Source organism: Phlebotomus papatasi, chromosome 3 (assembly GCF_024763615.1).
Source record: "Phlebotomus papatasi isolate M1 chromosome 3, Ppap_2.1, whole genome shotgun sequence".
Lineage (NCBI taxonomy): Eukaryota > Metazoa > Arthropoda > Insecta > Diptera > Psychodidae > Phlebotomus > Phlebotomus papatasi.
In genome coordinates, this window is record NC_077224.1 from 44,554,196 (window position 1) to 44,579,332 (window position 25,137).

At 36.0% G+C, this 25,137-nt stretch overlaps 3 protein-coding genes across 3 annotated transcripts; 1 reads left to right on the plus strand and 2 right to left on the minus strand.

The window, feature by feature from the left end:
- Positions 1 to 2,995: 2,995 nt before the first annotated feature.
- Positions 2,996 to 11,103, minus strand: LOC129807921 (neuroguidin). Its single transcript, XM_055857527.1, has 4 exons — positions 10,882 to 11,103; positions 7,083 to 7,311; positions 6,438 to 7,016; positions 2,996 to 3,734 (listed from the first exon to the last, which is right to left on the minus strand). Exons 1-4 carry the CDS (start codon positions 10,888 to 10,890, stop codon positions 3,598 to 3,600), a joined length of 954 nt encoding a protein of 317 aa, XP_055713502.1. The 5' UTR covers positions 10,891 to 11,103; the 3' UTR covers positions 2,996 to 3,597.
- Positions 11,104 to 14,376: 3,273 nt separating this feature from the next.
- On the plus strand, positions 14,377 to 21,268 carry LOC129807922 (septin-interacting protein 1). The gene is made up of 3 exons (XM_055857528.1): positions 14,377 to 14,569; positions 14,631 to 16,355; positions 20,600 to 21,268. Exons 1-3 carry the CDS (start codon positions 14,464 to 14,466, stop codon positions 21,178 to 21,180), a joined length of 2,412 nt encoding a protein of 803 aa, XP_055713503.1. The 5' UTR covers positions 14,377 to 14,463; the 3' UTR covers positions 21,181 to 21,268.
- A 2,247-nt stretch (positions 21,269 to 23,515) lies between these two features.
- Positions 23,516 to 24,483, minus strand: LOC129806697 (alcohol dehydrogenase 1-like). Its single transcript, XM_055855467.1, has 2 exons — positions 23,825 to 24,483; positions 23,516 to 23,633 (listed from the first exon to the last, which is right to left on the minus strand). Exons 1-2 carry the CDS (start codon positions 24,481 to 24,483, stop codon positions 23,516 to 23,518), a joined length of 777 nt encoding a protein of 258 aa, XP_055711442.1.
- Between the last annotated feature and the right edge of the window lie 654 nt (positions 24,484 to 25,137).

Consider the following 25,137-nt stretch of genomic DNA (forward strand, 5'->3'; position numbering starts at 1 on the left):
AGTATTTGGATTCTTTACATTGACTTGGCGGCGGAGGGTTGTCAGAACATTCCAAGTTGCTAGTTCTATTCCTTTGATCAAAAATTGTTCAGAAGAAATATGTACTTCTCTTCCAAATAATTTTTATCAAGGTGGGGACGCTTTTAAAATGAATGAATCAAATCGCCTCTAGGAAACTCTACAAAACAAAAGTGTACAGAAAGAATAAAATTTGTTACTTGAAAAAGGAAATAAAGAAGGCTCTCTTTATGCTTCAGACACTGATGAAGGCTTGGAGACCGAGCCGGAATTTTTGAGAAGAGTTGCCGTTTTTATAAGGGTGACTCCAAAAACAAAACATACCCAAGAATAAAGCTAGGCGACAGTGTGGTCTTTTTCCGTTACCGGTCAATTTGACCGGCTTTGGTAGGAATAGGTATACAAAAATCTCATTATGTTAGTGTCAATAGATAATCCGAACTCTCAATGTACCACAATTCAAGATAAATCTTTACTGCTTCACTTCTGTACTAAAAGCACAATATCATGTTTCCCAAATAATAGATAGAATATTCAAAACTTTTCGACCCTATGCTATATTTTTTTTAGTTTGCCATAATTTTTAGCAACTTACGTCTTTTCAAAAATCAACATAATAACCTATCCCCATTAAAAAAGCGTCCCAGGTGAAATTTCCCTATTGATTCTTTGGGAAAATTTCACCATGTACCCAGTGAATTTTGGCACAAAATTCTCGTACACTTCCCAACTTAGGAATATCTTGAGAAATTACCCTATAGAGCTGTCAAAATTTCCGAAGGAAATCACAAGTAATTCTTTTTGAATTTTCAGTCTTGGAAAATTCGTTAATTTCTTAGGGAATTCCCAGAGAATTCCTAGATAAATTTCTATGGGTCATTTCCTCTGAAATTTCTTGGGATTTGCCCAAGAAATGTCAATGTTTGAGTAGTGAAATTCCCCCCAAATATCTTCAAGAATTCCATTATTGAAAATTTGAAAGGAATAAGTGAAGAAATTACCCTTTTGGGATGTGGGAATTTCCCAACAAGATCATAGAAAATTCTTTTCAAATTTTCGTAATTAGAATTTCAATGAAATTCCCAAAGAATTCCTTGAGAATTTTCCATTGATTGTTTCCTCTGATATTCCTTAGGATTTTCAATAGAAATTTCATTATTTGTGTAAGGAATTTTGTCATAGAAATCCTCGAAGATATTACCCATGGGAATACGTACTAAATCGCTGGAGAAATTAGCGAGTTTAGAGGAAGAAATTTCCCAAGGAGATCGCAGGTATTTCCCAAGACCATTTTCAGCTTCGAAAAAATGGGTAACTTCCTAGAGAAGTTTTGATGATTTCTTGTGGAAATTTTCTCAGGTAATTTATTAAATAATTCCCTGGACTTTCCTACAGAACATTCTATGCTGAGTTCGAGAATGTCTTATGAAATGGTGGGGACATTTTTTGTAATTCACCTTTCTTAAACTTTCCGTCCACTTTTGGTAACGATTGCGAAGGTGAGTCTTTTAAATGATGGACGCTCTATGCCGCTCTCGGTAGTGAAACAATAAACATCATCTGGTTATTGATAGATTTGGTAAATTTCAAGAAATTTCATGAATTTCCGCCTAAAGTAGATGGCGACTGCTGTGAAATTTCTGAAATTTTACCATCTCCAGTTATTGAACATCGTTATTGAACAGTTATTGAACAGTTATTGAACATTGATCATACTTTCCAAAGGAGTGGAGCTAAATAAATTTTCAGGGCGGGGCTTATTCTGGAGGTCAAAAAACGACCTGATTACTTTTAAGAAAATCAAAGGAAATATTGCCAAGCAAATAAGACCAAAAATTAATTAATTTTCAGTGACTATAAATTCTTAAAACTCTCACAAGTTTGCTTGGTATCTTGTGCACGAGTTTAGTATTTGAGCAAAATTCTGAGTATATTCAAAAAATTATCTCCATCAATTGATTTAATTTTATTTTAAATCTTCATCCGTTTTTTTTTTTTTTTTTGCCAATAAAACGAGAGCGTAAAAAAGTTTTTCAAGTCTTTTCATCTTGCTGAAAGTATTCGATTATTCTGATATTCTTTCTCAGCATATTTTCATTAGTTTTTCTTCAATTCTCCTTAGATATTAGAGAATTTCTTTTTTTTTTAAAGATAGTTTTACAATTTTTAAAACAAATAATCTTGGTTCTTTGATTTATTAATTTTTTTTTGGAGCAAAATTATTCATTAAAATTTTAAAAATATTTTTTGGCATATTAAAAATTATTAAATGCGTCATTTAGTTACTTAAGAATATTACTAGTAAATTGAATATCAATATAACTTGGACATCTCTCTGTTGATTACTAAATTTAGATCTTAGTTTAAGAATGTCTCTTTTTTCCAAATCTACATACACACAATCATTTGAATATTTTATGGTAATTTTTTTCTTTTTAAATCCTTAGCCAAAAATTCTTTTTTTTTCTTTTAAATTCCAAAATATTTCGTAAAATTTCCGACAATTTTTTTTATACAATTTTACATTTTCGACATTATCCAAAAAACGTTTCCAAAACAAGAAAGGGTTGACTGAATTAAAAACTGCAAGAACCGAATGAATGTGTGCAAAAATTGGAGTTGGCATGAAATGCTTTCTATTAGCAAGTTTTTGCATTAATGAGTTTAAATAATATATTCTCTTTTTCTTTTTATTTTTTTCAATTGTTATTTCAACTATTGGACGTTAGTAACTGTATAGGAAAAGTTTATGATGTTGTCCTCTTTTACGCTGAATAAGATTTCTTTCATGATTCATATTTTTTTGGCGTGGTAATCTCTTTTTTCTATTTCTTTTATGAATATCTCCATAAGTCTCATTCCTTTTTTTACTTCTTTTATAACAAATTCATAAAATGTAACATTGATTTATATACAAAATCTTATCTGAGTTTTATTCTTTGTTGTAGTTATTATTTTGGGCGGGAGTAGGAAATCAATGTTTTGCATCTTTATTCTTTTTTATTGTTTTATTTTTTTTCTTTTTAATAATGTTTTTTTTATTGTTTGAAGGCAACTGTGAGTCTGTTACTTAATTATCCATTCTTTTGACTGTTTTTAATATCGTTAATTTGTTTTTTGTATCTGCTATCGCCAAGTTTTTCAATCTTATTCTTTGGAACGTTTCTTTTTAATCAGAGGACAACCAACACATATTTTAAAGGCTCACGCGTTTTCTGCTTCTCTTTATACACTATTCTTAATAACTTTCTCATTGTCTTCTTCCTCACTTAAGTATGTTGTGAAGGCGTTTTAAACCACATTCTATACTTTAAAACTACGTAGTAAAAAAAAAGCAATCGACTCAAAAAGAAATAACAAATTAGGACAACAAGAAGTTTTAATCAAAATTTCAAATAAAACCTAAATCGTAAAATAATCCTAACAAACATATTCGTAAAAAACTTAAATATCAAAAAGAAAATTGAAAGACGATTAACGTAAACGAACAAAAATCCTTAACGTTATTTAATAAAAAAAAAATATGGAAGCATTAGACAAACAAAATAAAATACGATTTGGATTTTGGGAACTTCTCTTTTACTTAAACTTCCTCTTTTTGCCTCCTCTCTTCTTGGGTGCCCCTTTTCGTTTGCGCTTTCCAGCCTTATTCCTGGACGAGCCTCCTTCCAGAGCACTCATGTCACCAAATCTAGTCAACTCATCACCCAAAGTACCTGAATTTGATAAGAAAAAAAATCAGTTCTGGAACTTCCTTAGTATTAGTAGCAATTGGGAATATGAACGGATTTTGATACCGTTTGGATTTATTTTCTTTTAACTTTGTCTTAATAGATGCGCAGCCTCGATTTCCCACTCTAAAGCCATTTGCCACCATTTGCTTGTTAGATAGCGCCACAAGTCAAATAGTGAACATAGTGACGCTACGGTTCCTTTAGAAGGTTTAGCATAATTGAATCTCAGTTGGCACGTCAATTAATTGAATTGATATTGTTTTTGTTTTCGTTTAATAAAAATGTGAAAAAATTTGAAAAATGTGCGTAAATTTAGCCGCAAATTGTTTCGTAGTAGCTTCCTTAAGTGATATTTTTGACAAAATTCACGCCTTTATCTCGGCTTTAGTAGCATCGGGTAATACTACTTCTAATCAACGTGCAGCGCCATCCAAGCCGTTCAAAAGGATCTTTAGACACAACTTTCTTAATCGTAGCCGTTTCTTACACAGCCTAGATTTCAGAAAAGATATTCCTCCGATACCTCTTCAATTTTCTAATCGATTTTTTATATTCCAGTTTACGTGCAGCCGCTTCATCCCAATCACGATCCTGCATCAGACCTAATTACTCTGTCTCAAAAATGAAATTCCTTAGGAAGTGCATTTCTTTTTGCTTCAACGAGATCAGTAGTCAATGGACAAGCTTTTTCATATGCCGTGAGCAAAGTCAAGTTCACTCTGATGACTGACTCTTCAATAACATCAGCATCCCTAGTAGGGTGTTTCAACAAGGAAAAAAAAATTTTTGGCACTATTCTCAGGGTGCTGTATTTGATGAGACAAGAAAGTTTTTCTTCAACGACCATACGATCAAACGCTGTTTAGAGGTGGCTGGACGACCCTCTCTGTAGTGTAAAATCAGAAAAATGTTCTACAGAGGGTCGTTCAGCCACCTCTAAACAGCGTTTGATCGTATGGTCGTCGAAGAACAACTTCCTTGATGAAACACCCTAATTCCCAGGCATGTACGTACTGTTCTGCCAAGATCAATCTGATGAAAAATTGACCAGTCAGTTTTACGAGGATTGCGGTATGATCTTGGTACAGTGACCGTAGTCGACATACCAAAATATATTCTTCTATGGTCAAACATAGTGAGGCATTCCGACACATGTCGAAATCAGGGACGAAAACACTTAACCTCTCCTAATTGTCACGATGTTCTGTCTACGATGCTTCGATGATGAATGTCCTTTCCATCAGGCATCGAAGATGGTAGGGAAAATCGGGAAAATTACATACAAGTGCGAATTGTTAAACTGTAATTGGACTTGGATCACAACTTCTGCCGTGATTGGTTTGAGGTAATTTCCGGGTGGTATCTATAGTTGTACGGCAGCCCGGACTTAATGTTAGGTGTACAACCAGAGCCCCTTTTGATGCCTTCTGCTTTGTGGGATCTCCTCCGGGCCTTATGCCTCTCCACACAGATTCATAACAGGTTCACAAAGTTGCTTTAAAATTTATCTACAAATACTATACTGCCTTATGAATTTAATGAAATCCTTTCTTCTATGCTTTCTTTACGTGAATGATAGTCTATTTTCCCTCCTTGTTTCCCTATTAATGTGTTTATTACAATTACTTTTGCATTTTAGTTAAATCTTCTTTTATATTATATATATTTTATCCCAATCTATAGTTCTTTTTTGACTCGTCGGCAGCGACACGAACTCTTTCACGGAGTCCAGTTGCTGATCTCCTCTCCATTTTTCGCCATGATGACTGTCAATATTGCTGTATTTTTGTATTTTTGCTATGTTACTTATAGTAATATTACATATCAGCGACATATACGACTAGTGATCCAGAGTTTTCTGCCGTCTTACCCGGTGAAGTCGGTTTTGAAGTCGGCGGCAGACGCAGAAAATGGAGATTAGCAATAAATTATTATTATGTTCATCATTTGATCCTTCGTCTTTTGTTATATTCCATCGAACCGAAAATACAAGTACATCCTTCTTGAAACACTCGTAGCTTCGGAACAGTAAGGTCGAAACATTATGTCGTCGATAAATTACTGTATAATAACCGATTTCGCAAGATAATGGTAAAACAGCGATCGTATCATTACTGAAGAGCAGCTACTGAAGAAATTTGTTCACATCAAGACCGTAAATTCGGAGCAAGACGAAAAGTGTTTTCATCATAGGCTGACACTTGTCTACCGGACACTGAGAAAACCTTTTAAACGTGTTGAAAATTTCCCCTTCGTTAGCAACTAAGTCATAATCCCCGTATCACATTTAAGAGTAGATAAAGATCATATTTCTCCGTATCACTCTCTATTCTCTCTATAGCGAGTGACTGTGCTACTATGGAAACTGGTTTCTACAGGTGGGTTGCCTTTGTGAGACCGATCACAGTGGTACCGAATTGTTACCACTGTAATCTACCGATCATTACTACCGATCATTAATGAGATCAGTATGTAGAAAAGGCTTGAAATAGCGGACATGTGGACGTCAAGTTCCCTAGTTCACATGAAACAGAGAACAAAGAACGTCACATTCCAAGAAGCCATACCATAGTCTGTTGTCTTTCAAACGTGCTACACCGTTTTTAAACGATTGAAATACTTCCACATCCCCCAGTTTTTCCCTTGCTAGAAAAAAGAAAGTGAATTAATAACAAAAAAAATTACCAAGGGTTGTCAGTTTCCTCTGGTGATGCTTCTCAGCTTTCGTTATTGGCAAACGTGTCAGATATGTTTCTTCAAATTCCTCCTTCTCCTTTTGTGCTCTTGAGAACATCTGCTGGGCTCTCGATGTACCCGATATCTCCACCGGAGTATCCAAATACTCCTCCTTGAGATCCTCAATTATAGACATCCCAAGTGATCGTTTCTTGGCACGTTCTATTTGCTTTCTGTTACGATCCACCTTACCCTCATCCTCATCATAGTACATGGGAATGAGTTTAGGCGGAACATAGACCCCACTGGACCCAGCCTTCGTTGGGCGCTTTCGATTCTTCTCCTCCTCAGCCTCATCATCCTCACTCTCTTCCGACTCATGTGTCTGAGCACTCTCTTCGGGCAATGGAGTCACCGCATGGCCCAAATTAGCCCTTAATGTTCCACCAGAACTCGGTGTAACCTGAGCTGTTTTCACTAGCTTGTCAATTTGATATCGCAACTTGTGATCAATCGGCCGAATTTTCTCAAGAACTGTTCGAATCTCGATGAGACGGTCAATTGAGGGATCATTCTCAATAGTTTGTCCTACAGAAATGGCAACATTTACTTAGCCCAGGAGCGAGAAAGTTAACCAAAAACTTAACAAATTACCTGAACATTTTCGTAGGACGACATATGTGAGATTGATCAAGTATGTGAGAAGCATGTGATACTTAATTTCAAGGAAGCTCAGTCCATATTCTGTTGACATTTCGCCACTTTTAACCTTTTGTAGCATATTCTCAACTAGATCCGACACCTGTTTTACGTGATTATTCATCTCGCCGAGAAGTTGCATAGCCTGTGGCAGATCCTGCCCAACATCGTAATCATCTAAAGCCTTTAATAAAGACATTCATTTATCTAAACAGCTCTATACATGAAACCTCTTATCCAAATTAACAATTTCAACTCAATATAAAACCGTGGAATTTTCCGCGAATCCACCATACCCCCCAAAAAATTGATAGAATCCCCAAAAAATACGGGAGTGCACAGTGTATACCCCCAGCTAGGACAAATAGGAAAAAAAGAAGAATAGAGAAACAGAGAAAGAGAGAGAACGACAATCGAAAGCGACTCATGATTGAAATCCGTGCGCGAACCCCAGGAAATTATTCATCTGCATTCGATGCTGAAACAAAAAAAAAGTTGGGATGCCCGATGGAGCGAGAGTGGCCTGGTATGTTGGGGTGGTGACCAATCGCCACCCTGAGTAGCACCAACAGCAAAAAAAAAGCACCTGCGTGGCGCGTCCTGCATCAAAAGAACGATATTTTGTCCATATACCACCCCCTCCAAAAAATCGCGAGCGTCCGTCAATCCCAAAAATAGCGAGCTCTTCGGGAGATTCCCGGATTGGCGGGTGGAATGGGACCGTGGACGCCGCAGCATGATAAAAAAAAACACTCACAATAAGCTATAAAATGCTAAGGGTGATTGTGAATATTTTGATAGCCACATCGTGTTGGACATTATAAATTGTTGTTTTATTATTTCAGACAACCACCCGTAAGGCAATATCATTTTCAGTAAAATGTTTTAGTTTATCCCGAAAAACATTTAGTATGATTTTGAACATAGGCCAATTAGGAATTTCATACTAACCCAAGGGGTAACTCATGTTGAGAAACCCTCGTCATTTGTCTAAGAAACGCTTCACGAAACCCTAGAAACCCAATTTTTGCATCACGAAACCCGAGAAACCCAAGAATTGTATCGCGAAACCCGAGAAACCCACTATTTGCATCACGAAACCCGAGAAACCAGAAACCCTTGTCAGAAAAAATGGGAATGAATTACCCCTTGTACAAACCTTTATGTCATTATTAATAAATGCAGTCAATGTACTAGAAATACTTGAGATAGACTGTTCATATTTTGGGATTAGTTTCCTACAAATCAATAGATGAATTTTTTAAAAACAAAAAAAAAATATCTTATAGGGTGCGAGGAGCCCCTGTCGAACACAGTTCTTAACGGTCACCGAATTTAAATTCTTTACATTAATTCAATAAAAATTTAATTGATTTAGATAGAGGAACTATCCAAGAAAACAAATTGGCAATCAAAATTCATATCAAGAAAGAGGATGAAGACCTATTTTAACAAATTCGACGGGATGTCGAATTCTTCGTCCGCCATTTTGAGCAAAAATTATGCATGACTTTCCGAGAAGCAAGAAAAGAACAACAAAATGTATTTCCATCTCTGTCGGGCTATTTTTTCCAAGTAATTGAAGAACTAAAGTAACTAAAAATCCATTCCCGACAGCAATTCGAATATCCATTGCCCAGGAATAAATCATCTAAAATCACTCAATTTGCGTATGATGTATAATACCATGGTAAGGAATGGGTTAATCGTATCGAGATATTTGTATTACAAGGTAATCATTTTACAATGTCATATCCAGGGACATGACGTTTCCTATGTTTCCCATATGTTTCTAGCGTGCCGAAAAAACATTGGAGTTTATTCGGTGTTTTCTGTCATTGTGGAATGAATTAGCAAAAAATTCAAATACAAAATAAAAGCCAATTTAATACGCCATGGGCAACCGAAAACCCCAAATTGGCAACCTACGTAGTTTTGTAGATATCTCGTAAAATGTGTACGACCACAGGAAAAAATTTACACTAAAACTGGTCACATTTTTCAGAGCTAATGAAGAATGTGCTAAGTCCATTGTGGACCGCCCAGAAACGCCTTCCCAATAGTGTGAATGCTTCTCCGTACTCCTGAAGTTGTTAGGAAAAAGCGACGCAATATATTACTCATTGTAAAACACAAACCGACGTAAAAGTGCCTTCATTCCCTCTACATACCCTATGAACATCTTGACCAAATTAATGGACAAATCTCAGAGAACATTTGAAAGACTTGACAACTGATAAAGGCTTGGAAACTGAGCCGAAAGCTCTGGAAAAAGTTGATGAGTTTTCCTTGAGTGAATTGTATTTCCCGACGATTTTCGGAATACCCACCTCGTTAGCAATATATTACGTTTTTCCTAAATGTGAAAATTCTTTATATCAGACGATCAGATTTTTGCACCGGACGAGACTCTTACGTGCTGAAGACACTTACGACTTATTATTATTAATCGTATCGAGATATTTGTATTACAAGGTAATCATTTTTACAATGTCCATATTCCGTGATGGAAGAATCTGCTAAGTCCATTGTAGTGCGCCCAGGAGCGCCTTCTCCGCTTTGTGGATGCTTCTCCCATGCTCCCGGAGTTGTTGGGCGTAGGCGGTGTATTATATAATGTTATTAACGTATTAAAATTGTCTAAATTAGATATTCAGATCTTTGCACCGGGCAGGACTCGAACTCACAACAGTAAGTCGAGCCGGGGAATCGATCCGCCCAAGAGCCAACGTTCTTGCCTATTGCGCCACTGATTCCCCACTTACGGACTTAAGCCAATAGACATCTTAACGTAATTATAATAAAAAAAAAATGATTTTTTAAATTTTATTGTGTCAAATCCTAGCTTCAGAAATTTAAAAGTCCTTATCAATTAAAGTATGGTAAAGAACTAAGAGTTTCTAAAGATGATCTTTTTTTCAGGTTAAGTCATACATAACCTCATACTAAACTATTGAACTGATTACTAAAAAAAAATAAAATCATGTTTATTTTGAATTTTAGTCATTAAAACATAGTTTCTTGTTTTATATCCACATTTAGCTTTATATTTAGATCTGCAATAAAGACTTTGAGCAGGCTTATGATTTATTCTTTTATTAATTTGACAGCTGTCAAAGTAGTACTCTTACTCTTACAAAGTCTCTAAAACTGAAAATCTACCAAGTGAACACCGGCTAATCCAGTACAATCATATTCCGAATTAATTTTTTTGTTCGCAATATCTGTGAATCCTGCAAAAAGGATCACTGCTGAAACAGCAGGAGAATCAACATACAAAAAAGCACACACGAGAAAAATGTTGCAACGAGCAAAACCGTCACTAAAATCAATAACCATTTTTTCATCATTGAGTTTTTCCTCTTGGCCTTTTTTCCCAGCCACTCTCTGTCTCTCCCTGTCGCTCTCACTGTGCCCACCCCATCCGGACGAATTTTTCCATCGAGATTCGTCGCTTTTTTTTGATTTTTTCCAACCCATTCCACCGGTTTTTGAGCATCCGAAGGTGCCTTTGTGATGTCCGGGAACTGCCCAGAATGCTTTTACCACGGTAAAACCCCACGGAATGTTAAGTAAATGCATCTCAGGTATACCTGGCACTCCCAAGTAGCCCACTCCCAAAGAAATAGAGCCAGGATTTGCCCCAAATTCAAAGGATTTCATCGCAATTTTTCACCCGCCAGACAATGTCAAAGGATGCTTCCCCAAAAAACTATTCCAATACGATTTAAGACAGTTGCCCCAGTGCTTTTACCTGAACCATGGTGCCCCCGTGTATGTGTCCAGTCAGGTGGAAGAGACGCCCATGCAGAGCGGGAAAGAGTTGATGTGGAAAGAAGGAAAAACACGTGCACTTTGCAATTAAAAAACTTTTTCACTCAGCACTATTAACACAATCCGCCACCACTTGACAATTAGCGCTGGCGGCAGTTGTGAGGCAAACAAACCCGAAAGTTCACGAACACACTTCGGCACCCGATTGCTGTGCTGTATCTCTGAAGACAGCTGAATATTTTGTAAACAAAAACCCAAAGCACACTGAAGTTTTCATTTTACCTTTACCTAGTATACACTCAAAAAAATGTATCAATCAAATATAATTTCTAATTCATTTGGAAAGAGTGTATTGTATCGATATCGATCTAATTTATTTGAAACCACAAATTGGCAAAACATGCAGAAAAAACTTCTTTATTGTTTAAAGATACGCAATGCAATGTTCTACTTCTTTCTTTTGGATCTTAAAATTACAGTAGACTCTTCGTTATCCGGCTGACTGGGGGACAAAATGACATTTAGGCTTTTCTGTCTGACAAAGAAAAAGAGAATTTTCTTCATGGTGTGCTTATGTTTCATTTTTTATCACAATTATGTATTAAAAACTTCGATACAATGTTAATAATACTTTTTTAATTCACTCTGGACAAACTTCATGTTTAGTGAAAATAATTTTGAATATATCAACCGCCATCAGTGTTTGGCAGCTGTCACCCGGATAACTAAGTGCCGGATAACGAAGAGTTGAGTGTAAAACCATATTCCAAATTAATTACAAATTAAATGAAACAAAAAGAAACTGACGCAACGATGTAAACTTCCTTGCAGTATCCTTATTCTTTCAGTTCTCCGTTAAATTTTTTATAGCAATAGTTCCAAATTTATCCTAATGAATCTAATGCATTTTTGCTAATGCATCCGTTGAGCCTGTAATTTATTTTAGACCTTTCAATTATAAGACAATTTATCAGTCAACAAGCAACCTATTAATGTAAATCATATACTGTGAAAACTGAAAACGAACTTTACAAGAAATTGTGTGATTATAACGACATTCGATTTAAAGGCATAATGCAATTAGTAACTAACAATTAAGGTATAAGGACCACCTATTGCCATTTTCAAGTACTTGTGTCATGATCTATTAGCACTCTTTAAATATAATTTGAGATACGAAATTTGAACACTTTTCCTTGAAATTAATTAAGCAAGTGTTCTCTGCCAAAGGGGTGTTCCTTCGACCCCATAACAGGCCGAACTATTGGAAGTAATTAAAATAATTTTAGAAAAATAAGTATTAATCCTTTAATCCTTTAAAGACGAGAAGCATTACACTGGCCGAAATTCACCAATAATAATAAAACCCATCAACAAAATCAATTAAATGTAAATATAAACTCAAATATTCGAAAAGATTCATAAAAGTGTTGGCCTCTACACACTAGCGAAATTTATGTCCATATTTGACAGTTTCCCACATGCAAGCGTAGGCAATTAGCCTCAATATGGACGTAAATTTTTATAGTATGTAGAAGCCATATGGGATCCCAGGGGTGACTCAATATTATCTTTAAAAGATTACGAACGCTTGGGACAGCCGACACTGATAATTTTTAATTTGTATATCTGAACTTACATCCGCCATTTTTTCCCTTATTGAGGCGTCACTTCTACTTCGAAAGTGCCTAATATTTCAACACAATGGTTTCCCGCTACAGAAAAACTTATGTTGACCCGAAATACATTATCATGGTACGACATGGACGACATGGTTTTGCTATCGGGTAACTTCGCCTCTTAACTTAAATAGTCCATTATATTGTTAAAAAAAATATTGGACCCAAAGTTAAACCCTGATGAACTCCCTTAACTGCTGGGAAAGCATCAGTATCGCCACAGAGAGTATATATGTGAATACGATACATTTACCTGACGTTGCGAGTGTATTGCTCAGGAACATCCTTGTTTCTTATCGTTGTAAAGAAAAGATTCCTTGGAACACAATCAAAAACTTTCGCCAGGTTTAAAAAGGTCATATAAAGGTCGCGCTCTTACCTTTATTTCTTGCACAGTAATCTGACGATTTGAATAGCATGAGATGTAGACTAGACTTACCATTAACAAAGCCACATTGTTTTTCCGATTCAGTTAGGAAAAGCTCAAGTATATCTACCAATATGTGTTCGAATATCTTAAGGATCTTATGCGTCTGAGAGAGGAGCTCTGTTTCCTCTGTAAGTGTCACATTTTCGTACATCAATTTTAACCCTCTATCAGGTAAAGCCCTGTCAAGACGGCTTTCATTTTTTACTGAAAGATATATCGTTCTACTTTGTGTATTTTATTTAAAAAAAAATGAAAAAAGTAAAAATGTGAATTTTAGAAGCAAAGAGCTTCAAAAAAATTATATTTTCTCACCTAGCGCCTAAACTAAAAGAGATGACAGAGATGATGAAGAATGGATGGTATTTTTGACTTTATTGGATCATAATTATCCTAGAAAACACTTTCTTACAACCTTGCTTACAACTTTTTTCGTGTATTAAAGAAAACACTGTTAGAGGGTTAATACATTCATATCGTGATCCCGAGAATCCTTTTCCTTCTCTTCGCCATACAGAAATTCTTAGATCTATCATCTGCGGTGTGTATTCAGTTAGTTTAGTTTTTGTTCATTTATGTTTCAGAAATACAGTAGCCTCTCCCTCAATCAGGCATATGGGGCAAAATGTCATCCAAATTATCAAGAGATTTGGGCATCAAAATCATTGTAAATTCCACAAAAAGCGCTCAATTATAAAGAATCATGATAAAACAAAAGGAACTACAGTAGACTCTCACTCAATCGGCTCTTTCTCAATCGGGCGACGAATTTTTTTGATAATTTTCACGTTTAATTATGAAGCTAATTCGCTCAAATTCGCTATAATTCTTCCTATTTTATCGTGATTCTTTATAATTGAGCGCTTTTTGTGGAATTTAACGGTCACTGAATTTAAATTCTGTGCATTAATTCATTACAAACTCTACTGATTTAAGTAGAGTAACTATCCAAGAGAACAAATTGGCAACTAAGACTTCAAATTAGGAAAGAGGAAAGAGGCCAATTTTAACAAATTCGACGGGATGTCGCATTTTTCGTCCGCCATTTTGAGCAAAAATTTTGCATGACCTTCCACGAAACGTAAAAAGAACAACAAAATGCATTTCTATCTCTGTCGGACTATTTTTCCCAAGTAATTGAACAACTAAAGTTACTAAAAATCCATTCCCGACAGCAATTCCGTTCAAAGTTGTCTAGAACTAAATCATCTAAAATCACTCAATTTGCGTATGATGTATAATAGCATGGTAAGGAATGGGTTAAGCCGCGCCCATAAACCTCCGATTTGTATAGACAGACTGTCATTTTTTCTCAGTGTACTAACGGTCTTTTTAAACCAAAATTTACTATTATAATTTTTTGCAAGATATTCAGTTTAGTGCAGTGTTTACATTTTGCAAGGCAGGAAATTAAGCGCGTATTCCTGGCCAGTTTTTTCAGTTTATTCTCTTGAAAATGTCCGATAATGAGTATGAAAAGTTTGAGATCAGTGATTATGATCTGGAAAATGAATTCAATCCCAATCGCCGGCGGAGGATGACTAAAAATCAAAAGATTTACGGTGAGTTGCGGCAAAGAATCTTTTGAACGTTTATCTTGATGATTTCCTTTGGTTTTTCCAGGCATTTGGGCTGATGACAGTGACAATGAGGATGTCCAGGATTTTCCCCGGAAAGGTAGGGCTAAGGATTACTCAGCTCCGGTAAGTTTTGTCGCTGGTGGTGTCCAGCAAGCTGGCAAGAAGAAGGAAAAGGGTGAGGAAAAATCTGACGAAGAGGATGATGAAGGAGATGCTCGGCCTAGTTTTTCATCCCGGACAAATTATGGCACTTCGAGTGAGTCTGATGGAGAGGCACCTTCTATTCAGACTACAGCCGGCTTCCGTCGAGCTGCTGGGCCACAAATCTCTGGGAATATGGGAAAGTGGGAAGCGCATACAAAAGGGATTGGAGCAAAGCTCTTGCTTCAGATGGGCTATCAGCCGGGCAAGGGATTGGGCAAGAGTCTGCAGGGTATTTCGACGCCAGTTCAGGCACATGTGCGCAAAGGCAGGGGTGCTATTGGGGCGTATGGACCGGAGAAATCTTCCACTTTGGCTGATCAGAAGCCTGTGAAGAAAATCGATGAAGATGAGAAGGAAGAGAAGGAATTCCGGGAGAAATTGAGTCAATGGAGACGTGATGATACGGTCAAGGGGAAGAAATCCAAGTATGTGTACAAGAGTGCCCAGGATGTCATTGAGAAGGGCAAGAAGGGGCCGTTTATTGATAGATTGTCCAGTAAATTGGGAAATGTCACGGTGATTGACATGACAGGGCCGGAAAAGAGAGTTCTCAGTGGATACCATGCCTTAGGTCAGACAAAAGCTGCCGATGAGACACTTTATGATCCCAAAGCTGCCAAAAAACCCATAAATTTTGCCCTTCCGGAACTCATGCATAACCTCAATTTAATTGTGGATCTCTGTGAGCAGGACATCATTGGGATTGACAAGAGTCAGAGGGCAGCAAATGACAAGGAAACTGCTCTGCAGCATGATAAGGAGAATTTGCGGAAGATTGTGGATTTGGAGGAGAAGCACATCTCAACGTTGGAGAAAGTCGTGGATTTGGTGAAGAAACTCGTCAATCCGGAGGATGAACTGACCTTGGACGAGGCTGAAAGGTGTTTCCTGACGCTCCAGATGGACTTTCCGGGGGAATATCGGGAATTTGGACTGTGTGACTTGGCTTCTGGGGTAATTGCTCCGCTCGTAGCTGGACACCTGAAAGCCTGGAAGCCACTGCAGGAGCCCACAAAGCACATTGAGCTCATCAAACGCTGGAAGGGAATCCTCGAGGTGCATTCAGCAGAGACTCGCAACATTTTCAATCCCTACTCGGCTCTTGTTTGGTCAGGAGTGGTTCCATCGATTCGGCAGGCTGCTGGACTCTGGGATCCTCGATTGCATCAACCAATGGTGGTTCTCCTGGATTCATGGGCTCCCCTCTTTCCCACCTGGGTTTTGGACAGTGTCCTAGAACAGATTGTCCTGCCCAGACTTCAGGCAGCTGTCGAAGCCTGGGATCCCCTCACAGATACCCTTCCCATTCACGTCTGGATCCATCCCTGGACTGGACTCCTCGGCACAAAAATGGAGGAATCAATCTACGCAACCATTCGCGAGAAACTAGCCAATGCCCTGACCTCCTGGACACCCCAAGATCGTTCAGCGCGTGCAATGCTCCTGCCCTGGAAAAATGTCTTCCCGGACGGAGATCTCCAAGCATTCCTGCTCAAAAGTATCGTACCCAAACTCCAGATTGTCCTAGCGGAATACATAGTTAATCCCCTGCAGCAGGATTTAGGTAAGTTTATTTTCTCTTTGGTACATTTTTCTCATGCTCCCGGACCCTTCGCGTTGGAATAATCCATGAGATTTTATATTTGATCGTGTACTCGCGGACCACGGAACCTCCTTGTCCATCTACCTCAACGGTCTTACGCAAGAGAAAAATTTTTATTAAACATTTCCATGAAACTCCTAAGAATTTCAATTTACCTTGTACTTCTTCTTCCTTATCGAAGAGCTAATTTTTCTATCTTCAGTTACTGTTTTTAGAGTTGTAACGGAGTTTTTCTTAGACTTCATTTTCAAAGGATCAATTTGGATTTACAGAAAAGGAATTTTGGCACCCGCGTCGCTTGTTCGAAAAATTCGAAAAAAATAATGAAAAATGCAAGGCAATCTTTGATTTTCATTTATTTGTAGATTATGAATTCCAATTCTTCAAAATTTCCAAAATTTCCATGGCTTTCTAGAATTCACTGAAAATTTACCAAAATATTTTTTTATGGCTCCAGCACAACTTTTATATCGGTAGAATTTTATGAAATCAAAATTCGCGTCCCTTTCTTTCTCAAAAGACTTATGGCCTCTACACATTGGGAGAAATTTTTGTCAAAAATTGCTTTTTTGAAGGAAATTCCCTACAGCGTTGTAGGCAGAAACGTCAAATTTCTGTCAAAAACGCAATTTTTGACGAAAATTGCTCCCAATGTGTAAACGCCTTTACTTACATAAATCTGTCCCACTCCTTTGGTCTCAAAATTAGACAGAACTAAATTTAATTTGGTGTGATGTTCAAAAGAAGAAGAAGAGTGCAAAGAGTAGGATATGCATATGCAAAATTTTTAAAAATGAATTTGGACTTTATGAAATTTTCTTGATCTAAATGGTGTGCCGAAGCCATTATTAATCTTATTGCAGTCGAGTTCTTTAAATTTGAACTCCTCAAATTTGAACGACCGTTGCATTCAAAATGTAAAATATGAGGTTATGTAAAAGAAATTTTGCATGGAGTCTGAATTAGAATTATTTTTCTCTGGTCTTTTCTCAATATTGTCGTATTATATTAATTTTCTCAACAAATTTCACATGTTGGACAACAAATTCCATTGATAAAATTCTCTAAAGTTATTTTTCTTAATTTAGGAAAAGTGAATTTTACATGAATTTCGTTACTTTTTTGAAAATATTGTTCAAATTTGAGGAGTGAGAAATGTCATCTATACCCCCCAAATGTTCAAATTTGAGGAACTCTACTATAATTGATTCTTAACTAAATTGAATTTGTTGTGACGTCAAAAGAAAAACTTTGAGAAAGAAAAAAATATGAATATTAATTTCATAAGAATTTTTCTAAGCTAAAAGGTGAACCACAGCCATAATGGCTTCGGCACACCTTTTAGATCAGAAAAATTCTATAAGTCAAAATCCCTTCTATTAGATGAATAGAATGACGTTTCCAAAATGGTGCGTAAGTGCGCTGTGGTTATAATAGAACCGGAGATATGAGGGGTCAAAGTTCACAAAATTCAAAAAATTCAAAAAATCATATCGTCGGTTCTATTTGACCAATTTTGATGAATGAGGGCTCAAACGAAAGAACTTGCAAATAACTATAACTTTCTAGAACATTTGAACTTTATGGGGCCAACACCAAGGGTGACACAGTCCAATAACCAATTTCAATATCACATAACATCAATTATCCTGTTTGTCGTTGAACCGATTTTAATGATTACTTCGACATAATTGTAGAGGAAATTTGTGTCTACATTTCGCCCATACATCATTTTTCGATCAGATAATGCGATCTTTTCGATTTTGCCGTTTAAGTGTGAAAAAATTGATTTTTTCCATAATAACGCTTTGAAATCACTCAGATGGTCAGATGCCAATTTGACTGCCTCTACTCCACCAAGACACTTAAAATAGGGTTTTAAATGGAAAGTCCCACAAAATACAACAATTCTTTGATGTAGTTGAAGTTCATCAAATGAACACTTGGGGCGCTCTGGGCGAAAAAACGAGTTCAGAAACAAACAACCTCGATTATCTCGGCTCCTGAGCAACCAATAACATCACGGTTTTTTTGAAAATTTATAAAGAACATTCTGGTCCTGGTCTACATTTCACCCATATATCACTTTTATGTTACTCCATCGAAATCCTTTTTATTTCTGAGTTTAGTTCACATTCAGAATCTCACCTAACATAAGCCGGTTAGGATTATCTGTCCCTTTTTTTCTCTGAAGATTTTCATAAGTCTATCTCACTCTTTCGGTCTCAAAATTAGACTGAACTAAATTTAATTTGGTGTGATGTTTGAAAAAAGAAGAAGAGTGCCAAAGAGTCGGATAGATATATTCAAAAGCTTTTAAGAAAGAAAGGGATGTGAATTTTGACTTTATGAAATTTTCCTGATCTAAAAGTGTGCTGTAGCTATTAAATGGATTTTTAGGAGGAATTTTGATCAATTTTTCTAATGTTATTTTATAAAATCTCTTGGGGTATCCAGTACCCATTAAACCTTCTACATCCGCCTAACGTAATCGAAATTGGTTTAATATTTAATTTTTGGTGAATTTTTGAAGGAAACTTTGTGGAAAACATGCTTTTTAGACTCTTAACCAGGGGCCTTTCGACATTTCATTTTTCCATACATTTTTGCACAGAGCCACTGAAGAGTATTGGCAAGTTTTTTTCTAAAGAGAATTGACTTATCAGTCTGATATATTTCGAAATCGTGCATTAAAAGCTATCTAAAAATACATATTTCATTATGCTCGCCGAAATAATACAAGAACTACGAGCAAATTTGTTTATGTCGCGGTGCAATATCTGCGAAATTTTTACAAAAAAAGTGAAAAATAGCTTTTACTTTTTATTACGCTTGATGGGACCCTGCTCTTAACAGCATTTCAACTGAATTTTTCTTCAATTTCCAAGAATTCCTTTCAGGAAAAATTTTCTTGGTACGTTTCCAAGGTATGAAATTTAAGATTGTGAATTTATCACGAGATAAATTCACTGATCTGAAATTGTCTTATCATTGAAAGGAATTTTCGTCAAAAATCGTTTTTTTTTTTAACGAAATTGCTTGCGCTTTTGTAGGTAAAAACCTTAGAATTCTGTCAAAAACGCAATTTTTTACGAAAATTGTTCCCAATATGTAGAGCCCTTAAGTGATTCAAAAGATTTGAACAAAAATTATTATGTAAATTCTGAGATACCGCAACTGTTTCTCATCACTCACTGAGAGAAATCCGAAAAAGTTAAAATAACATTCCGGAAATGTTAATTTTACCCTGAAGTTTTGATCCGAAATCGGTGTAAATATTACCCTATTTAGGTGTATTGGGGGTTAAGGTTACCCTTTTTTATGTTAATTTTACCCGTAAAAAGGTGTAAAATTAACATTAAAAAATGTTGATATATTTTTACACATAAAAATTGTTAAAGTTATGAGGAAAAAAAGTTAATCGCACCCCCGTTTTTTTCTCAGTGATGATACTTTGTATGGAAATCTCATAAAATACTCTCAAAAGTCGATCTAAAAACGGTGAATTTATCACGTAAAAAAACGAATAAATTATAGAAGTCACCCCCTGGTTACGAAATACGCCTGTCAGATTCATTAAGATTGGGTTTAAATCAGATTTTCAAACAAGGAACAGAACATTTTCCACAATTTTTTAATTCGAATTTTCACCTAATTTTCCTTTAAAATAAAAGTCAATGTTGGAAAGTTTATTAAAATTTTATTTTCGAAATATTCCTCAATTTTACAAATAATTTGAAAATCAGTAAAAGGGGTGGCAAAGCGTCCGAGACTTTGCGAGCTGCTCGAAGTCCCAGGAAGGAACTCTGTCTTATATTCGTTCTGGAAATTTTTAGGATGCTTATTATAAGATTAATTTCGATTTATTTGTCTATAAATTACCACAAAACCATCTTGAAGTTGAAAATTGTTCAATAAGAGGATGTTTTAAAAAACAAATAATATTTTAAATATTTTAATTTGCCCAAATCGGTTGAAAATTACACCCTTTGATCTTCAGTAATTCAAGATGACGATTTATTGACAAAACTATATTTCAAGCTGAATTTGAAAATTTCCAAAATTTCAGTAAATTTAAAATTTCTCTAAACAATAAAATTCATAATACATGAATATTATAATAGTAATTATTATTATTCATTTTTGAGGAAATTAAGCTTTGTAAAAAGTAATGTAGTAATAAAATTTGTCATTTTGTTTCTCAGAGCCATGGAATCAAGTTTGGGAGTGGAATGAACTGCTGAGTCCGGTCATGATGGCTCAGATGCTGGACAAATACTTTTTCCCCAAATGGATGCAGACTCTTGTGATCTGGCTCAATCAGTCTCCGAATCTCGATCAGGTTTCCCGGTGGTATTCTGGGTGGAAGAATATGATGTCTGACGACGTGCTCCAGCAGACAGTTATCAAGGAACACTTCCGTCGCGCTCTTGAGATCATGCATCGCGCCACAGCTACGCCGATCCCAATGATGGGCGTAGAGATGCCTACAATTGATCTCACGGGGCCTCCAAGTGTTGTTCCAGCCCCACCGTCTCTCATGGATTTGCAGCTGCAGCCGCCAGTGGCCATGGAGTTTAAGGAATTGGTTCTGCAGAAATGCTCAGAGCGCGGGATTATCTTTGCGCCGATGCCTGGGAGGAGGGAGATGGGCAAGCAGGTCTATCGCATTGGGAAGATGTTCTGCTACATCGACAGATCTGTGATTATGATGAGCGATGGGAATCTGAGCAACTGGATGCCAATGTCACTCAATGCAGTTCTCGAGAAGGCTATTATCGGGTGAATTGGAAGCTTTTGCAAACAAAACTTAATAAAAAAAAAAGATATAAAAAATCGTAAATTTATTAAATAAATAATACAAAATTTTAAAACGTTGTTTTATATTTAAAAAAAATCTCGAAAGGTGGGTGAGTTTCAAGAACAAAAACGTTTGAGGAAAATCTTCTTCTGACATTGACGCTAAATGGAACTGCTTTGAAACAGCCACTCTGGGCTGCAGAAGATTTGTGGCACTAACCCTTTGAGAACGCTTGGAACACCGGTGTCCCATAAAGAAAATATTTTTTCCTGACTACCTAATGTTACTGTTTCCTTATGTTTGTACGTAATTGCCAAGTAGAAGGTTGAAGGAACCTAGGATTTTTTTTGCAAGTTTCTAGCCATTTGCTATGTACTAAATTTTTAACCCAAAAAATTACGAATTTTTAAATTCTCATATTGAAAATTGATTTTAATTATTTTTTATATTTGCAATTTTTTTTAAGCAAAACAGTTTTGGAAAAAGAAACTACAATGCTTAAACATAATATTTTTCGTTAGAGTAAAAATTATCTTCATTGGTATTGTCAGAAAAAATACTTGAATTTTTAGAGTTTAGACTATTTTTGTCCCTATCGCTCATAGAGGAAAAAAATACACCGAATCAGACTCTGTTGGATTTTCTAAAGTTAGATGTAAGACCTTTTACTGATTTTGTTTATCGATTTCATTTTTGTTGCTGATTTTCGGTCCGCGAAAATTGTCTCGTCGTTAAAGTGTTAAGCGAGTTAATGTGACGAAGAATGTAAAATTGATCATCTTTGTGGAAAACCCGGGAGTAGAAGAAGCCGCTAGAGATAAAAAAGGCTTATGCGTTGAACATGTATCCTAATGCCCTAGGTACACAAACAAATTTTTTGAAAATTTAATAAAAAAAAAATTTCGAATTTATGCAATTTGTAATTATTATTTATCATATTTATTTGCCTCGAGAGGTTTCTCCTTATTCTGGTCTAGAAATATCAAAAAAGTCACAATTTCTGCAAGGAAGCAGAAAATCGAAAATTCACGATTTTTGACCAAAAATGTCTTAGCTCAGGAGTAAATTAGAATTACGCAAAAAATATTCTAGATTTGGATATCCTTATAGTTTGTAATCATCCACAAGAATCGGAATTTTATCGATTCTAAATAGTCTAAAAAAAATTCTTTTTTCCGTGGGTACCCAGAGTCCCAAAGGAGACGAAAGAGTTAACGCCTTAACGTAATTATAATCAAATTAATGATCAGATTACATTTCCATCAGCTTCTGACTAATCCGTCTTTCTCGGTTTAAGCTGAGAAACCGCTTAGTTAGAGCTAAACTGATGAGAATTTAGCCGTCTCTCGGCTTAAGTCGTAAGTGTATCTAGGGCATAAAGGATCGTAAGGATTCTGATTCTCGTAATCGTTACATTGAAGCGCGAAAGGCTGGAAAACTCGCAGTTAAAGCCACAAGAGAGGAGTCATGGAAAAATCCGGCGAACATAAAGACAAGTCCTATAGGTTAGATATCTGACGGATTAGGCTGGATTTAAATCTTCTGGTGTTCATAAGAGACAGCTTCTTTTTTTATCAATTGAATATCTTCCTCATTTTCTTCAAAACTTGATCGACCCTTGGTATGGGTCTTCCTCAATGAACTGGGGAATGTTTTACTTTTGGTTCGTATGCAAGAAAATGATCATGATGGAAATGGAAGTGGTTAATGGCCGAGAGAAATCAACTCGCTCTCGCACACCCCGCAGCAGGGGCCTCTCGAAATTCATTTTCCATACGTTTTTGCATAGAGGCACTGAAACCTAATGGCAAGTTTTCTCCTCCAGAGGATTGACTTATAAGTCTGATATATTTCAAATTTGTGCGTTAACCCAAGGACGATTAGGGTCACCGGTGACCCAAAAATGAAATTTTCCCTACGGCCATCCAAAGTCGGGTTTTGCTCTAAAAAATCTGAAAAAGTGTTCTAACCCCCAATTTTTGACCCTCTTGTCCTTAAAGGGTTATAGGCTATCTAAAAACACATAGTTCATATAATGTTCGCCGAAATAATACAAGAACTACGGGCAAATTTGGTTAAATTACGGTGGAATGTTAGCAAAATTTTTACAATGAAAACTGAAAAATAGCTTCACTTTTTATTAGGCTTAATGGATCCCTGCCCCGCAGGTTATTGAGTATGTACATACAACGAATACTTTATAACTTTATGTTATAAAGTAGTCTAGGTTATTTTCTAAATTTGTTTTAAACTGATTTATTAGCCATTTTCGGATTGTTTTTAGAAAAAAACATTGGATTTTCTAACCTTTCAAGAAAAATCATATCCTTATTGCGGGAAGTTCCTCTTCAGCCAGTTCCCCATTCCTAATGGTCCACACACTTCCACTTTTGCCAATTTGCATAATTTCCACTGTAGCTTTTCCCACTTCGGAAGGACTGGAAAATATTCACATTATAAGCTTTGCATTCTTAATATCTAGAGATCTATTCATTTTTAATCATTTCATTATGTTTACAAAAAAAAATGGTAAACTTTGAGAGTTAAATTTAATTATAAAACTTGGCTTCTATTTTTTTTTTGAATAATAAGAATAGGGCTCACAAAATTAGCCTTTCCATATTCAAACCTTTGTGCAGGAAGCAGTTTCCTTCTTTTTGCTACAGTTTCTTCAGTGGTCATAAAGAGGTATTTTGTCGAAAAGGCTCTTTCGTAAAATACGGAATCAGTTCCGCTTGGACAAAGGATCAAGAATTTAATGCCCAGATGATCTCGTCCATGGGCTAGAGCCCGGGTATAGGCTACAACACCGAATTTTGAAGCACTATATGCCGGGCTACCACTGAATACGTTTAATCCAGAAACTGAAGAGATATTTATGATGGTTCCACCTTTGCCTTTGCCGGTATCAATTCTCATGTGATCGATAGCAATGCGAGTGGATTCAATAACACCATTCAGATTCACATTAATAACTCTCGTTGGGTCCTTTTCATTGAAGATTCCAGCACAGTTTATCACGATATCCAAGCTTGGAACTGCCTTTGTGAACACACTGTAACACTTTTCCAGTTCTTCACGGGAAGTCACATCCACTTGGAAGTACTTTATGAGGACACTGGGATAGGACTTCTTCCAATCATTTAAAATCTTAGGTTCTTGAGAATTCATGTCAAGAACAGCAAGATACTTAATTCCATTTTTAAGAAGTTCCTCACAAATTGCCCCACCGATTGCCCCAGATGCTCCAGTAACTAAAGCACTTTTATTATTTTTTATTAGAGACATTTTTCCAGAGTTGTTTTCTGCTTAACAATTAAACATAAAATGAATGAGCTGAAATTTCGTCGAAAAACCAATAATACACATAAATTGAGATAAGATTAAACTTTATTAGTTTATTGTTGATTATTTTAGAGATAGCAATTCTTTCAGTAATTGGAAAATTAGGAATTAGAAGATATATAATGATCTAAAATCAAAAATAGATATCGTAATAAAAAATTTAGAATGCATACATTGATCCAGGAAAACTCCTAAAAGAAATCCTAAATTTGTACAAGGATATTAGGGGAAAGCGTGCTACCTTCGGACAACGCGAGCTTCTGACAATTCATTTTTTTCTGTATGTTTCTCATGGATTTGATGCACAGCTCTTTTCTGAAAATTTAAGGCATTGGACTAGCTATTAAAAAAAAAATAGTGTTCCAAATTAATTTAGAACACATTGAAAAAAAAAATGAATTGTTTGAAGCATAAATCGTCCGAATGTAGCGCGCTTTCCCCTACATATTAACCCTACGGGGTAATAAAATCAAAAATTTGTTTTTGGAATCTCCATCTCTAAATTTTCTAAAATTATTTCCGTTTCTTATTCTAAAAATAATCAACTTTGTTTTTAAACTGAATCCCATTTAGGATGGGTTTTGGGTTTAAGTAAGT